Raw genomic sequence first — 16,746 nt, 5'->3', positions numbered from 1 at the left:
ATTCTTCTAAACAATTACACAAAGCCAAAGCCTCAACGTTGAAATCTAAAATTATCCATTAGCATATACCCGTTACCCACTCTAAGGTCTTGGTGCTTCTTGTTCTTGACCACCAACAGTAGCAGCTTTGAATGTCATCAATGTTGTTGATGATGAAAGTAAAGAGGAAGAAGAGAGACCCACCAAGGCCTTGAAGCTTTCTGTTGAAAGACCGTATTGAGGAATCGGTCGAGTTGTTTGAGTTAATGAGTGATTTTTCCATGGTGGCTTTAGCAAAAGCCTTGGGTTCTTCTTTCATCTGGTAGACTCAATTGGAGAAAAATTAGCTCTTGATAATTTCTTAGAAATTTACCATTGTATCATGTGTGAATTTCAATGAGTATTTTCAATTCCTTATACAAAAAAGTTTCAAGTGGGTTTAGTTAGCCTAGAATCCTAACACGACATGAGTAACGAATTGAGATTTGCGTAGCTTGATTCGAGTTTGATATTTTCCAGATTCATCTTCAAAATTTTTGTTTTCCAGTAGATCTAAATTCATGATTTTTTTTTTCCTAAAAAAAAAAATTCATGCTATTTTTTTCTTTAAAATTGAATAAATTTTTTTTTTATTCAGATGCTGTGGCATTTTTTATTAGTATTATTTTTGTTACCACATAAGCTCCAAGTGTGTCAACAATGCACACCGTTTGCCACATGCATTTTCCGAGTTAATGGTGGGGACCAAATTGACTTCAAGTTAAAAATAATATTGACCAAATTAACTGTTACCAAAATGTAGGGACCAAATTAACCATGACACCAAAATGTAAGGATCAAAATGATGTTTTCACCGTCATATTATTAGAGACATCACTTGTTTATTTAAGGGGAAAAAAAAACTAGGTAACCCAAAACTAATTAAATACATCTTTATTTCATTTGAAAAATTAATTAGATTACATGATTTTAGAATGAAAAATACAAATTACAATTTATTTCCTAGTCACATTCTAAGAAAAAATAGATCATTTTGATTCCTAGTTACATTTAAAAAATGTAAGACTTACATAAAAAAATAAAAATAAAAAGCCTAATCTAAAACTATTGATTAAGGTAAGGAGGATATGTTATGAAATGGGAAAGTGTCTGACACACTTTTTCTTGTGGGTTAATTAGAACTTAGAACAAGGATTATGAGCTATAAACTAGAAAAAGACTTGAAGAGTTAATATGGAACTGTAATTAAATCCATACCGTAGGTCATCACATGAGAGTTGCATTCACGACCTGTCGTGGAAGATGTAACAAGATAGCGAATTGGCTTGAAGATCCCTAGCCATTCATTCTTTGAGCAAATTTTCCAATCTGAAGAGAAACCAATTGAGCATAACTCCTAGTGGAAAGAAGCGTGCAACTATTTACTACGTATTTAGTTGTAGCAAAACAACCTGGGGAAATAATATTGATTATAGTAATTAATAAGGGGTATATGAATTATGAAGAACATAAGATGAAAAGTACAAGGATGTAATTTCATCAATATCAGTAAGAGATGATATCACCGTATCGTGAAAAGCTTTATGGGATAATGACTAATGAGATCACAAAATTCTGTTTAATTATATAGAAATAATAAAGTCATGCCGAAACTGAAGAACCTTATCATGAATAGAAATAATAAAGTCATTTTGTATGCTTACTGCCTCTAATTTAGCCATTTTGGCCTAGTTGAATAATATTTCCTTTTAACCAAAAAAAAAAAAACAATAAAGTCATGCCAAAACTGAAGAACCTTATCGTGGAGAGACAGTATGTGCACCGGATTTCAGCTCTAATGAAAGTTATTCTCATAAAAAAAAAATTAAATAAAAATAAAAAAGACTGGAAATGTCCCCAAAACAAAAAACAAAAAATAAAAATAAAAAAAAATTATGTGGAAATGTGGCATTGAGAATGGCATGATGATTCCCAATTGTCCTTGCAAGGACGAATATCAATTATCTAAAATGTCATGTATGTTAATGAGTGTTCTTAGGGCATTTTTAATAAATTATTTTTAAAAAATTTTAACATAATTTTTATGAAAAATTAAAAAAAAATTGTCAAAACATTTTTTATTTTTTTAGAACAACTTTCTTAAAATGGTTTATTAACAAATAAACTTAGTTCATTGAATAACATTTTCTTTACCTAGAAGACATGGAACAAATATTTATGCATCAACCTATGTACAACTGTACAAGTAAGATATGTCTAGCAGCTTACCAAAAAAAAAAGAATATATATATATATATATATATATATATACACGCCCAATAGAGGGAAGTTTAAAAAACTACGGAAAAAAAAATTACAAATAGAAATAACTTTTCTTATATCTTTTCTCTTTTTCTTAAGTGCAATCATATACCCATGTGCAATCACAGAAATATCTTTTGCTATAGCTTTTCCTCTTTTTCTTTGGCTGTGAGTAACCTATGTGCACTCGTAGACTCATAGTTGCTACCTGCACAAATCATGCACACATCATTCACACATCATAGAAGAAGTGACATCAATTTATTTAAACTTAAGCAAAAGATCATCTTAACAATAAATAAAATAGTTATGGGAAATTTTGTTCCACACATATGTGCATTACATTGTCAAATATAAAACGTGATTTTAAGCAACAATTTTAGTTGATTTGGGCAATCACAATATGTGCAACCAAAACTGCCCAAAAGTTATTTAAATACAAAATAGATGTACGGTGGCTAATTTGGAAATGATAATCTAGACTTTCATAACAATGGGTTACCCAAAATAATAGATATTACACAATTTATTAGTTCAAATATTGTAGAAGAATACAACTTTATAATCATGAATCAAGATGTCAACCAAAACGCCACACATATATGAAATGACATACCTAGTGGTCCCTTGTTTGTCTTTTTTTTTGAGAAGCAAGTGGCGGTCATTAGTTGAAGGCAAAAAATTATATATATAATATTTTTATTATTTTTACTACCCTATAAATGAATTATTTTATTTTATTTGAGAAACACACTCCAGCAATAAGAATGAACCCCCTAAAAAAGAAAAATAAGAGAGAAAAAAAAAGAAAAAGAAAAACCAAACAACGTCTCAACCCCAGATTGAACGCCTCAAAACAATTCGCCCGATTTCGCTGACACCACGCTCGTCGCCTTCACCATCATCGCTTGTTGCTCTCAATCTCCGCCTAATACCGATCTCATCCGCGTTAGCTCGTCCCCTTCACCGTCATCGGCTATCGCGATCGCGATCGGAAATCGCTTGTTGCTCTCAGTCTCCGCCTAATACCGATCTCATCCGCGTTAGCTCGTCCCCTTCACCATCATCGGCGATCGCTCGTTGTTCTCAGTCTGCGCTTAACACCGACCTCATCTGCCGATCTTTTGACTGGTATTCCAATTCAACTCTCTCTGTGTTTTGGACTATAGCTTATGAAATATGGGTTGTGAATTGTTGTTCGTTGAGTGGGGCCAAATTAATATAGATAAAGTTAAAGAGTAGAATTGTTTGCGTGCAAAGTGAGGAATTGGAGAAACTTCAGCATGTTTTCCATGTGGGGTCCACCTCTTGTGAGGGGAGGATGCGTGTTTCCAAAACATGCAATACCATCTCGAGGAATTGGGGTGCAATTTCTTTCCACGCAACCAATTCTTTTTACTTTTTTATTGAGATTAAAAACTGTTTTTTTACTGCTATCAATCTCTGTCCTTAAATTATTATTATACACTTTACGGGACAATGCAGTGACGTGACAGTAAATTCGATGTTATGTTCATAATATTTTCCTAACAAATAATAGGTGGTTAGTTGTTATTGGTTCAAATTTGAACCTAATACTAGGATTACTTTTTTTTGCCATAATAATAACAACTAATAACAACTACTTAGAATTTGTTTTGAAAATGTTGTGAACATATCATTTCTCTAATTTTTTTATTATTTATTTTTTGCATTGATTAGTGGAATTTTGATAGAGTAACGTTAACACAACACAAATTTTCTTAATACAGTTACAAATACCACTAATCAAAAAAACTGCACATTATAGAGAAGGCTGCTTCTAATTCTCTATCGTGAAAGTCCCTATAAAATCTCTAGTTCCAAATTCTATCATTTCCACCCTCCTAATGACAAAAAAAATCATAAATGCAAACTTCCATGTCATTTGAACACGCATACAAATGAGGATAGAGCATTTTAAGTGGGTCATCTCCAATCCACCTATAATGCCAAAAAAGAATATGAGAACCATCGCCTACCACTAGAGCCAAATGTTTGGAGAAACTCTCCCATCCTTCATTAATACCACGCCATACCACACCTATGGGCTCTTTTGCAAACTTTAGTATTCCACCCCCCTTGAGCCTCTCCATACTTAGTGGCAATAACCCTCCACCAAATATGGGTACCTTCTTGTCCATACCTCCATAGCCATTTCCTTAATAAAGCTTGATTAAAGTGCACTAACTTCTTGATCCCTAATCCACCCATCTCCAGAGGTGAACAAACTTTATCCCAAGCCACCAAAGGATATCTGACACTCCTTTGAAGACCCCCATAAAACTTTTTTCTGAATATGTTCCAACTTATCAATCATAGCTACAAGTATGGTAAACAAGGATAGGTAGTACGTAGGGAGACTTGAAAGGTTACTATTCAACAAAGTAAGTCTACTACCCTTAGATAAATAAAGATGCTTCCAACCTGATAGTTTCTTCTCCATCTTCTCTAAAATAGGATTCTAGATGGATGTTGTCTTGAGCGGAGTACCCAACGGCATTCCCCAGTATTTCATGGGCAAACTACCTACCCTGCAATATAGGATATTAGCCAATGCACCAGTGTTACCCACCTCCCTAACAGGGACAATCTCACGTTTCCTCACATTAACTTTCAAACTTGTAAAAGCTTGAAAACAAGACAAAGCCAGCCTAATGAACAACAACTGTTCTCTAGAAGAATCTTAGAACAAAATAGTATCATTTGCAAACAAGTGTGATAGAGTTAATTGGTCCCACATGAAAATCACAAATAAGACCACTCTCCTCAGTTTTCTTAAAAAACTAACTTAATACTTACATAATCAAAAGGAAAAGAAGAGGGGACAATGGATCACCTTGTCTCAACCCACGATAGCTTCCAAAAAATCTTTCAAGGGATCCATTCACAAGAACAGAGAAATAAGCAGTAGTGATAAAAGCCTTGATACACCCCCTCTGTCTCACCCCAAAACCATCCTGCCCAACAAATAGAATAAGGCATCCCAATTCACATGATCATAGGCTTTTTCAATGTCCAACTTAGAAACCCCGGTGTATGACACTTCAATTTGCTATTTAGACATTAATTAGCAATTAGCACTAAATCTAGAATTTGTCTACCACCAACAAAGGAATTTTGAGACTCATAGATGAGACAGTCTAACATCACCCTCAATCTATTTGCCAACACCTTAGATAGCAATTTGTACACAGTATCGAATTAGTATTCATGTCTACCAATGATAAATTTAGAAGAAAATATCCAGACTTCTGTGATTAAAACTAGGACTAACACAACATCGGGTAATACATGTCATTTTACATTCATCCAAAAGTGTTGGGGGGGGGGGGGGGGGGGGTGTTGGATATCATAATTTAAAAAATTGTGCCTCTCCCCTATCTAGAAGTATCAGAATTCTACAAGTCAAGCCAGGCAAAATCAACAATTTTTTTTTTATTTTTTATAACAGTGTTAATCATGTGACAAGCCCATGTGGTGAAGAGTCTTAACTTCTAATCTCTAATGGGATTTTTGTTTTTAAATTTGTAATGTTAGTCACAGAATTGCCAAAGAGGAAGATTGTTAGGATTCTGATTGGCAACTCTCTTGTGATCCCAAGGAGAGTGTTTGAGAGATTGAAACCCCAAAGTCTTCCTTTCAGTGAGTTTCAGTATTGCAAATCTTGAGGGAAGTTTATTGCAAATCTTATGGCTTAGGGGCCAGGGGGTTAAATAAATAAATAAATAAGGTTTTGCATTTAATACCAGCATTGGCCTATTTGGAATTTGGTAAGTTCATTTTGTTTTAGGCCACAGTTTTTGTATAATCTTATGCTTCATCTAGCAATTATTAGTCTGGTTGTTTTTTTACCTGGTTATTTATAACAAATGCAATTGGATTTCAATCTCCTTCTTTGTTTCTTCAATTTGTAAATTTTTTGTAATTTTGACTTTTTGTAATAAAATTGATAGTGACTTTAGCATGATTCTAGTCACATGATTCTTCTCTATCCCCCTTGTTGCAGAAATTTCAATAGCCTGATGGCCCTGGGAAGAGCTAATTTTTTGTCAATTCCAGTTCTGTGGGGTTTGGTATTATACTGTCAGACTGCTTTGGCAGATGAGTTTCTTGTTGGAGGTCCTGAAGGTTGGACCGAAAACATTGGTAATTGGCATTCTAATGGAACAACCTTCCATGCTGGTGATGTACTTGGTGAGTACAAACTCTTATTATCATTATTTTTTTGGCCCTAGAAGGTAAGCTCACTTGCAAAAGGGAAATTTGCTAGCGAACATGGAGATTGATAGAATCTCAATTCAAACTCTAAGCTATGTGACTGATTCAAGGCCGCCAGACCTTATAGTAAGAGCGACATAGAGAATAGATGGAATAATGGGAATAATTAGAGAGAGAGAGGTTAATGCAATCACACCAACAGGTCTAACAGCTTAACAACTTCTTGCACTAATATTCCAACTGTTAATGCAATTCATATTCCAACCGTTAACTCCTAACAACCATCTTAAACTGTCTAAAGCACATATAACAATACCAATCTGTTACAATGAGCTAATTACAATGCAAATCTATACTATACTACATAGTAGTTGTTGCTGACAAGGCCAGTGAGCTTGGACTCTTAACAAAGCTCACCTCTCTGTGGGTGAGCCAGAGGTACCACCAAGCTAAGAAGTCTGTGGTAGATATGAACCATTATTACCAACAAATAATTGCATAATTTTATCAATGAAAATTCATTTTCTCACACTTCATTCTAATCTATCAAATTTCTTGGGAAACCTATACAAGAAATCATTTTATGTATCATATTCTAGATTACTATAATAAAAATTATGTCCTACACATTGTGGTTGCACTTAATGACTTACCATAATTCTTACTGTGATATATAGAAAATGGAAGCATATGACCTTTGTTGCCTCTTTCTCATGCTTTCACATTAGTTTTTAAAATCCCACATTTTCCATTCCACCAAATTTTTTATTCAAGTTAAATTTCCTTTTTCTTTCAAATCATGAAATTAGATTCTCGAATCTCCAATTAAGATTCTAGATTTTCTCTTTGTTTCTATGTTACAGAGTTTGTATACGACCCAAGAGAGTACAATGTGGTTGTCGTAGACAAAAATGGTTATGAAACATGCAAAGCACCAATAGGTGCTTCCGAAAACAACAGTGGAAATGATCAAGTTTATCTTGAGAAAGGAGCAAACTATTTTATTTGCACTAAACGTGGATGTTGTGAAAAAAACATGAAAATAGTGATCATTGCGGAGTAGGCAAATGGGAAGGAACATGACAAATCAGGTCAGGACATGTGGGTTACTTTTTAATGCTAATGGTTTCGACTAAAGTTAGTTTCTATTTTGACTTATTTTAAGATGAACATTTTAAGTTCTTTCTATGGAGCTCTATCATCTAATTCTGTGATTTTTTAAAATTATTTTGGCATACTTGAATTGATTTGCTCATAAGACAGGCAATTTTGTTGTTTGCACTAGATATTATTTGGTACTCGCGTGCATCAAACATTTTGTTAGATGTATGGTCATAATCCAATTCAACCCCCCTCTCCCGAAATATTGAAATAAATCGATGTCCATCTTCAATTTGGTTGAAGTTAAGGTTTGCTACATATATTTCCTTTCCTAATTTGAATTGCTTTTATGTACAAGATATGATTTGATATGCTGAAACCCAATTGCAAATATATGGTTAAAAGTGTGAAGAAATTATATTATGGTGTTGTCCAAGATGTACTTCCTCCCTTAGGGTCTGTTTTGTGTTGGGTGCACGTGGATGCCAAAGTCCAGCCCACACCAAAGTAGTGCTCACTGCTCATTTAATGAGCTTATGTTTGTGTGGCTTACAAGCCACATGAAGTTGAACTCTCTTAGTTCAATTAGAATTAGGAAATATTAAAGAGTATTGTTCTTTAAGAACTATAATTAAAGTTGTGTTAGGAATCCTAGTATTACTAGGAGTGTAAGGCGGCTGAAGCTTTTTTGTATATAAAAAGCATGTTGTGCACCATAAGATAGTGTGATAGCAGCAACAAGGTTTGCCGCACAAGAGAAAAGAGAGATCAATCAAGAGGGAGCCACATAGAGAAAAAGAAGACAGCCAAGAGAGAGCTGTGTGGAGAAGAAAATAGAAATGAACCACTAAAGAATTTGAAGTAATTTTAGTTTCAGGGGTATTCACTCAATTGATTTGTAACTGGTAGTGTTTCCTTATAGATTGTTATGGAACAATTTAACAATTTATATTCAAAGATAATGAAAAAAAATTTCTTTTGTTAATCCTTGATTTTGATGGTTGTCTTATACCATGAGCAATCCAAAGTGTTTCATATGACATCCATATTTGTGTGTTTTTGTATCTTATGTTCTTTAATACATTTTAGATCTTTTTAAATTTTTAGTGATCCATATCTTTCCTTTATGAGTTTTGTTAGGTTGAACCACATATATTTTATAAAAAAAATTACCAAAAACTCACATTCTTACTCCTATACTTGTAGGATGATATCAAGAATATTGAAAGCTTTGTTGAGCTCTCTTATGATAAAAAGTTTCTTATCCATTAAGAGCAGTAAGATTTGACATAGAGAATCCCGAAAGAAGTTCAACATGGTCTTTGCTCATGATCCACCTTAGAAAATCAATGAACATGCAATTTCAAGTTTTGTAAAATAGAATGCACTATCTTGGAACTATATTAAAGGATCAATAAGGCATATAAAGCAAGAAAAACCAATACTAACATTATGGTGTATCTATTTAACGTTTCAAAGCACATTTATATATTTAAAATATAGTGTAATGTTGGTTTGTGATGTATTATGTGTCCTATTATAATCTTTGTGCTTCTTTCTTATATAGTTAAATTAATGTCTCATTTATTGGTACAATTTCTAAGTACTTCAACAATCAAATAACTATATTTTTGGTTTTTATTATAAATAAATTCTAATTCTAACTTTATTTGTTAATCTTTATATTGACAAACACATGCCTTGCGTGTGCTGCCCAAACTAGTAAGAAATAAACGCTCCGTTTGTTTTGAAGAAATAAACACTCTGTTTTATTTCAAGTAAAATATTTTTCCATTTTAGGTTATTGTTTATAGGTAAAATGTAGTCATACTTGTAATATATTTATAAAAAGTTGTAAGATGTTTTACCTTTGAAAATTTGGTAAAACATTTTTCAAAAACACACAATGGCTTTCCTTCCCTCATTTGGTGGCAGCTAGGTCACTAGTCCAGTTGTCAAAAACATTGCTTTGACAATCCAATGTCCAGAAACTCTTCTCCAATGACCTGTGCCTGTGGTTAGGTGTCCGAAGATGCCTCACCAGCAATTGGTGTCGGCAGTTTGACAGCCAGAGATGCCACATCGACAACTAGTGTCGATGGTCTGGTCACCAAAAACACCGCTCTAACTATCAGTTCCGGTGGTCTGGTCATTAGACCTCCGACACTAGAAACTTCGGTGGCTGAGCCATTGATTTTGGTGGTTTGCTTGAAAGATTTTACTTGTCATACAAAATACCTAAAAATATTTTACGTTTAAAAACATTTTACTTCAGAACAAAATCAACAAAAGGAAAGAAGAAAATATGAGAATTCCATCTTTCCTTTGTTTGGTTTGTAAAGGGAAGAGAAAGGCTTGTAAAAGGGAGAGGGAGGAAAATGGTTAAGAATATAGTAGTCATTTTACAATATAAAAATCAAATATATCTTAAGGGCAATTTACAATTTACTATCTATGATTTAGCAGAAATTTAATTTGCCTACTTGTGATTTGAAATTTGGTACTTTACCCACCTGAGATTAGTTTAGTTAGAGTTTCGTAACACACTTTATTTAAAAACATGGTCGAAATGTAATTTTACTCAACTTTTATGTTTCTCTCCTCTAAAAATACAAAAAACATAAAAATACAAGATCAAATAAGAATAAAAGAATCTAACGGAACACTTACATCATGAGATTTCAAACAATAAGTAGACAATTTAAATTTCGGTCAAACCTTAGATGGGTAAAATGTCAAATTTCAAACTATAAATAGACAACTTAAATTTTGGCCAAACTACAAATGAATAAGTTGTAATTTACCCATATCTTAATCATGCTTTCTCGTTTATCAAAAAAAAAAAAAAATCATGCTTTATCAAAAAAAAAAAAAAATCATGCTTTCTCTCTTCACCCCATTTCTGCCTAATTTGGGCTAACACCAAAATGGTGGCCCCCACAAAAATTGAACCACTACATCTCCTCCTTTTTCTCCTCCCTTGTTTCAACCAAATAAGGGATTCTCCTTTTTCAAGAGGGCTCCTTTCTTGTTTAACTTTCAACCAAACGAGGGAAATCCAATCTTTTGAAAGAATCTAATGCCCCACGCTCATGGCAATCTTTTGTCCTTTTAGGCTGTATTTGATTCGACTGTAATGAAAATTGGGAAAACATTTTACATGATGGTCAATGTTTGGTTTGGACTGAAAATTTAGTTGACCCGAAAATTAGGATCTTTGACCATAAAATAGGTGGGTTTAAAGTGTAAAATTGTTAACACTTTAGATTTACCTTCAAACCATTTCCATGGTCTACCTAAACAGAGAGAGAGGGAGAGAGGGAGAGAGAGAGAGAGAGCACTGGCCACCAGAGACAGAGGTCATCAACAAGGGAAAGAGCACCACTGACACCTAAACTCAAGCTCCAGTCCACCGTTGTCCATGGCCGTGCTTATCACCACCGATCAAGGTCAAATCTGAAGCCCTCTTCCTCCCTCTCCTTCCTTCTTTCTCGCTCTTCCTACTATACCGATCCTACTTCTCTCTCTCTCTTCCCTTTTGTCCTCCCTTCCTCCCTCACCAATCTGGTCTTGTTGTTGTGGATTTTTTTATTTATTGAAAATATATTTGTTTTTGGGTTTTGGAGAATCGGGGGTTGGAGTGATTTGGGGTTTAATGGTGATGGGTTAGGGTGAGTTCTAGCGTTGATGAAGGCCAATTAGGGGTGGGTTTTGGTGGATTGGTTGCTTGGGTGATTTGTGGGTTTCAAGGGTGGTGGATTGTGGGTTTGGTAGTTGGGTTTTGATTTTAGTTATGTGGTGGTTGATGGTGGCTGGTGATGGCTGGGTTGATGAAAATAGGTTTTTACAGCATATTGTCCATAAAGTAGACAAATGACTGAAAATATTTTCCTTTTCGTAAAACATTTTCACTTGAAAATGTTTTACACTTGAAAAATATTTTACATATTGCCAAACACAACCTTAGTAACTCAGTTGGGGTTAGTTGGGGTGATCTGTCATACGTAAAATACAAAAACGCAGAAAACATAGTGGATTTGGGAGGTCCCATTGTTACCATAGTCGCACGTACCAGGTATTTGTTTTACGTATTTCTCAAAAACAAAAAAGGTATTTTCTTTTTCTTATTTTCAGAAAAAATGTATTTTCTTTATTTTTAATAATTTTAATTCAATATTTCATTTCATTCCTCTTGTTTTTTCTTTTGTCATGGCAGATCTCCCTCACTTTTTTTGTCTACCCAGCTCTCATTTGCCACCAAACGTTTTTTACCCGTTATACCCACTACTCTATCACAGAAACTCTCTTCTATTGTCTCGCACTAGTAACAGCAACTCTCCCAGAAATTGGTTTATAGACTAGCTCCTATCCATTAGTAACAAAAAGAGTTGTTCTTATCATTTAGATGCATTAGATTTAAGCTCTATATGCTCTGTATGTATAATAACTAAAATTTGAAGTCTCGCTTCACTCGGACTAGTGCCTTTTTGGCACCTCTCACTTGGTGCCTCTTGCCTTCCACCTTTCCTTTGACTACACTGCATGAGTTATATACAAGGTTATCAAGATCGAGATTCTACACAAAATCGGTGAGAGGGTTTAAGAATCGGATCGTAAAATCTGTATGAAGATTGTAAGGTCCTATTCTACGATTAAAAAAAATACTAAGAAATACCTATAATTATAATTCATAATATATGTTGTGAGGTAAAACATGTGTTGGGTTTTATTAACTTAACCCTAATGCATAAAATATTATATATTTACTAGTCGCGGCGCTGCGTGCTACACGTGATAATTTTTTTTAGGGTGGTCCTTTTTATTATTAATATTTGTCATGTAATTACGTCTCAAGCTGTGTTATATACGTATCAAAAATATATAGTAGAATTCATGCTAACAGGAACTTTTGCTCATGATTATAATTCATATAATTATAATTCATAATATATGTTGTGAGGTAAAACATGTGTTGGGTTTTATTAACTTAACCCTAATGCATAAAATATTATATATTTACTAGTCGCGGCGCTGCGTGCTACACGTGATAATTTTTTTTAGGGTGGTCCTTTTTATTATTAATATTTGTCATGTAATTACGTCTCAAGCTGTGTTATATACGTATCAAAAATATATAGTAGAATTCATGCTAACAGGAACTTTTGCTCATGAAACTTTTTTTTTTTTTTTTTGTGGATAAATTGTAAATTACACTCCTAAAGTTTGAGGGTGATTGGATTTTACGTTTTGAAATTTCAAATTTTCGATTTTACCCCTTGAAGTTTGGGGTGTTTGGATTTTACATCCTAACATTTCAAAACTGGAATTTTATCTCCTAAAATTTAGAGTTGTTTGGATTTTACACTCCCAAATTCTAAAATTTTAGGGTGTAAAATCCAAACACCCCAAAACTTTAAGGAGTAAAATCCAAACACTTTTAAAACATAAGAGGTAAAATCTAAATTCTAAAACATCAGGATGTAAAATCAAAACATCACCAAACTTCATGAGGTAAAATCTAAATTTTGAAACTTTAGGATTAAAATGCAATTCCCCCCAAACTTTAGAAGTGTAATTTGCAGTTTACCTATATTTTTTTTTTATTAGAGATTACCATTTGGAACAAAATGAGAATAATTTATAGTAGAATTGATTTTTTTTTTTTTTGAAATATTAATTCTACCATACTCGATTGACTAATTTATACATTTTCAAGTCAATTGAACACATTTAACATGTAATTCCTTGTTTCCATAAGGGTAAGGACATTCACAACCCCAATGATCCACTCCAATATTTTTGCATGCTTGGTTTTTTGGGATACAAAATGTGTTTGTTCCAAAAGTTGTATGTTAAAGGATTTGTTGATAATTTTGGAGAAGTTTGTTTGTTTGTTTTTTTTTAATTTTTTTATTGGGTTGATTTAGAATCGAAAATAATAGTTGTATTTCCTCATCATTTGATTCACATAACAGCGCAATTGCTAGTCCAAATTTTGCATTTTTGTCCCCTTCTATGTTGGCTTAAAGAAGGATTTCTTTTCCCCTTGTAATTTAATCTTGTACTAAATATTTGTGATCATGTTGTATGCTCATTTTGTGATTGTGTACTAGTATGATGTTTTTAGTTTGTAATTTTTAAGTTGTTTAGGCTTGTAATTTATAGTGTTGTGTGTTTTATGGATTAGTGATTGCTCTAGTTATTAGCAACAATTTTTCATTGTCGATTAAGTGAATAAATGTTTTTCATATACCCTCCACTATAAAGCCCAAGTCTTATAGTATTTAATATATTTTTCAATTATAGCTGATGTTTAATGTTCTCCTCAATAAAACCACAGCCAAATGGTCTTTCACACTACAATACATGTTCAATTGCCATGTTCTTTAAGAAAATCAAAAGACAATAATATTAAATTATTGTCTTTTATAATATCAAAAGTCTCTTATAATTAAATTATTAGTAATATTGAAATAGCTGAAACAATCATTAATATCCAGTTCTTCGGCTCTTCCTCTTTTTATTTAACTGAATTATGTCTTCATATCTATTCAATTGTCACTTTCCTTAAAAAAATCAAAAGACAATATATTTGAAGTAGTTGAAAAGTTATTAATATCCACATCATTTATTTTACCTTCACATAGTAAAAGGTGAAATGAAATGTTGGAAAATGGGATATTTAAATTGGGTAAGTTTATTTTTTATGTAATTTATATTATTACCCGAGGAAATATCCTTTATAGTTGTGGTGTTTTATTTTTTTTCCTAATGCACTGCAACGTTTCATGAGAACACTTTATGTTGGATTATTATTTTTTATTTGAATTTAGGTGCCTTCAACACTTGTGTAAATTTCAAGCAGTAATTCAAAAAATAATTGATGTTGTATGTTCATGCTTTGATTGTGTAGTTCCATTATGGATTTGGGTTTTGACTTATAAGTTGTTTAGATAATCTATATATTCTACTTCCTTAGATGATTAAAAACATATACTACTACCGTAAAATTAGTTTAAATGTTAAATAAAATGAGTTGAGATTATATTTTGATTGTTAAATAATGAAGTTTTTGTTTCACCTAAATGAGTAAATTTCATGGAATAGTAGTAACCACAATTGCCGACTGGTATTGATGCGATTCATTATTTTTCTACATTTTATATTTTATTTTTATTAGTGCTTAATTGGATACCCTTGATTCATGACCTCATGGGGTCAAAAATTTTGCTGCTTTATTTTTATTTTTATTTTTTGTAATTTTAATGATAATCAAAGTAGGTAGAAGTTAAGGAGGTGTTTGGTACATGTGTTTGAAAACATGTGTAGAAATACGTGTGGATGAAAAAATGTATAAAAATGCGTGTAATGTTTAAAAACTGAAAATGTGTGTTTAAGTGGGTGTACCAAACACCTCCTAAGAATGTAGGTAGTATAACTTGTATAAGTTTTGATTTTCCAAAAATATTTTATTATTAATGGATCAAAGACTTTTACTTGATTGTTTTGACACTATGAATTCTCATCATTCCATTCAATTATAGTCGTTAAGCTTTAGTTGAAACACGAATGTTTTTCCAATGAGCTTTTCTATTTTCATTCAGTAGGTTGAAATTTGCATTCATCTAATAAAATATTGAATATAATTTAGCATATTCTTGACAAAGTAGATGAAAGATCACATATGCTAATTATATGGTCTTACAGTTGCACATTTGTTTGATAATTCTCTTGCTATTGTTCTAAGTAATTTTTCAACTTCCATATAAAAAAATAAATAAATATAGCACACAACTTATTATTATTATTAACAACGTTGCTTATGAAACTCATATGAAGTCTTGTTATTTAAAAAACATAAAGTAGAAACAATAGCTTGTAAATAACAAACAAAAACAAAGGAACACAAATTTGCTTTCAACCATTACAAAATTAATATATAGAAATTAATAGAGAAACATTGTGCACAAGTTTAATGAAAATTTCCTTATTTAATAATATTATTGATATGATACTTGAAAGATTATTATAGAAAATTTGGGGTAAAATTTTTTGCTCTATTAAAATTCAGATGATTTTAAACTATGGTCAATAAAATTTTAGAAGTACAACCCAAAAATATGGGTATTACATTTGATAAATGATCACAACCCAAACATAAAAGTAAAATTTTGATTACCTAAAATTCTAATTTTAGAATTTCTTTCCAATTATTTGAATTAGATGTACCCAAGACAAACATAGAAATTTTTAATTAGAGAGACAAATACTTATGAAAATAGGGTCACATCCATATTGGAAAAGGCATACAATCTAATGAACCAAAAATCATGCCCATCAATTGATGGTGTCAATCTTGCACAAAAGTATTATAAAGCCTGAGTTATGGTATTTGTCTATACACAAAACATCATACACGTGATAAGCAAATCACCATATGACCTTAATATTTATATAAAGATTGAAAATTCAAACGATAAATTAAGATAGTGCATTGCTAACGAAAATAAAGTGACACTAACCTTTTTGCATTAGCCTTTATATTTGTTGGGCATTTCCCATTCCCATAGTGTAGGGCCATTTCTTGGAGGCTCATAAAAAACACCCATATCAATATCACAACATGCATTACATGTCATTAAAACTATCGATGTTAATATTTTAATAGTATAACTTAAAAGGAGAAAGAAAAACAATTAAATTTGATAAAAGAGTACCTGCAATAATGTTTAAGACAACATCATCTATTGTAACCTTCGTCTACTTTGGTAAAAGAATGGTACAATCTTGAATATTGTTCAACTTGGATTTAAAGGGTAATTTCCAATTTTTTTAAAAATAACCAATCAGAGTAGATAAACAATCAAAGAGAACAAAAAAAGAAAAAAAGAAAAAACTTAAAATACAAAATTAAATGCATCAACCAAAAGTAGAGTTCTAAAGAATACAAAAATTTGTCAATCTAAAACAGAAATGCAAAAAAATAAAATAAAATCAACCAAAAAATTGAGAGAGAGAGAGAAATAACCTTTTTTTAAGGGGAAAATTATGCAAATAATGGAAGAGAGAATAACGAATTTATAATAAAATCATGTGAATAAGAAAAGACAAAATAAGGGGAGATGA

The 16,746-nt window shown here is 32.1% G+C and overlaps 1 protein-coding gene and 1 long non-coding RNA gene across 2 annotated transcripts in view; one reads left to right on the top strand and one right to left on the bottom strand.

Annotated features, from left to right (window-relative positions):
• Positions 1-1,036: 1,036 nt before the first annotated feature.
• The window catches only part of LOC126727318 (uncharacterized), a 32,808-nt gene continuing 17,098 nt past the window's right edge, over positions 1,037-16,746 (bottom strand). Inside the window, exons 3-4 of the long non-coding RNA XR_007656202.1 lie at positions 16,143-16,203; positions 1,037-2,488 (exon numbers count right to left, since the gene is read on the bottom strand). This is a non-coding gene — a long non-coding RNA (uncharacterized LOC126727318). The remainder of the gene's footprint in view (positions 2,489-16,142; positions 16,204-16,746) is intronic.
• LOC126727316 (basic blue protein-like) lies at positions 3,022-7,938 on the top strand. Its single transcript, XM_050432902.1, has 3 exons — positions 3,022-3,411; positions 6,308-6,495; positions 7,383-7,938. Exons 2-3 carry the CDS (start codon positions 6,324-6,326, stop codon positions 7,580-7,582), a joined length of 372 nt encoding a protein of 123 aa, XP_050288859.1. The 5' UTR covers positions 3,022-3,411; positions 6,308-6,323; the 3' UTR covers positions 7,583-7,938.

This window comes from Quercus robur, chromosome 5 (assembly GCF_932294415.1).
Source record: "Quercus robur chromosome 5, dhQueRobu3.1, whole genome shotgun sequence".
In the NCBI taxonomy this organism is placed as follows: Eukaryota; Viridiplantae; Streptophyta; class Magnoliopsida; order Fagales; family Fagaceae; genus Quercus; species Quercus robur.
Note: the sequence above shows the minus strand (reverse complement) of the source record. Positions and strands in the feature narration are given on the sequence as shown.

Bases quoted from the DNA above. Each gene is read 5' to 3' on its own strand.
- LOC126727316 (XM_050432902.1), top strand. From the start codon at position 6,324: ATGGCCCTGGGAAGAGCTAATTTTTTGTCAATTCCAGTTCTGTGGGGT. The intron at 6,496-7,382 runs GTGAGTACAAAC...TCTATGTTACAG, and splicing joins CCATGCTGGTGATGTACTTG to AGTTTGTATACGACCCAAGA.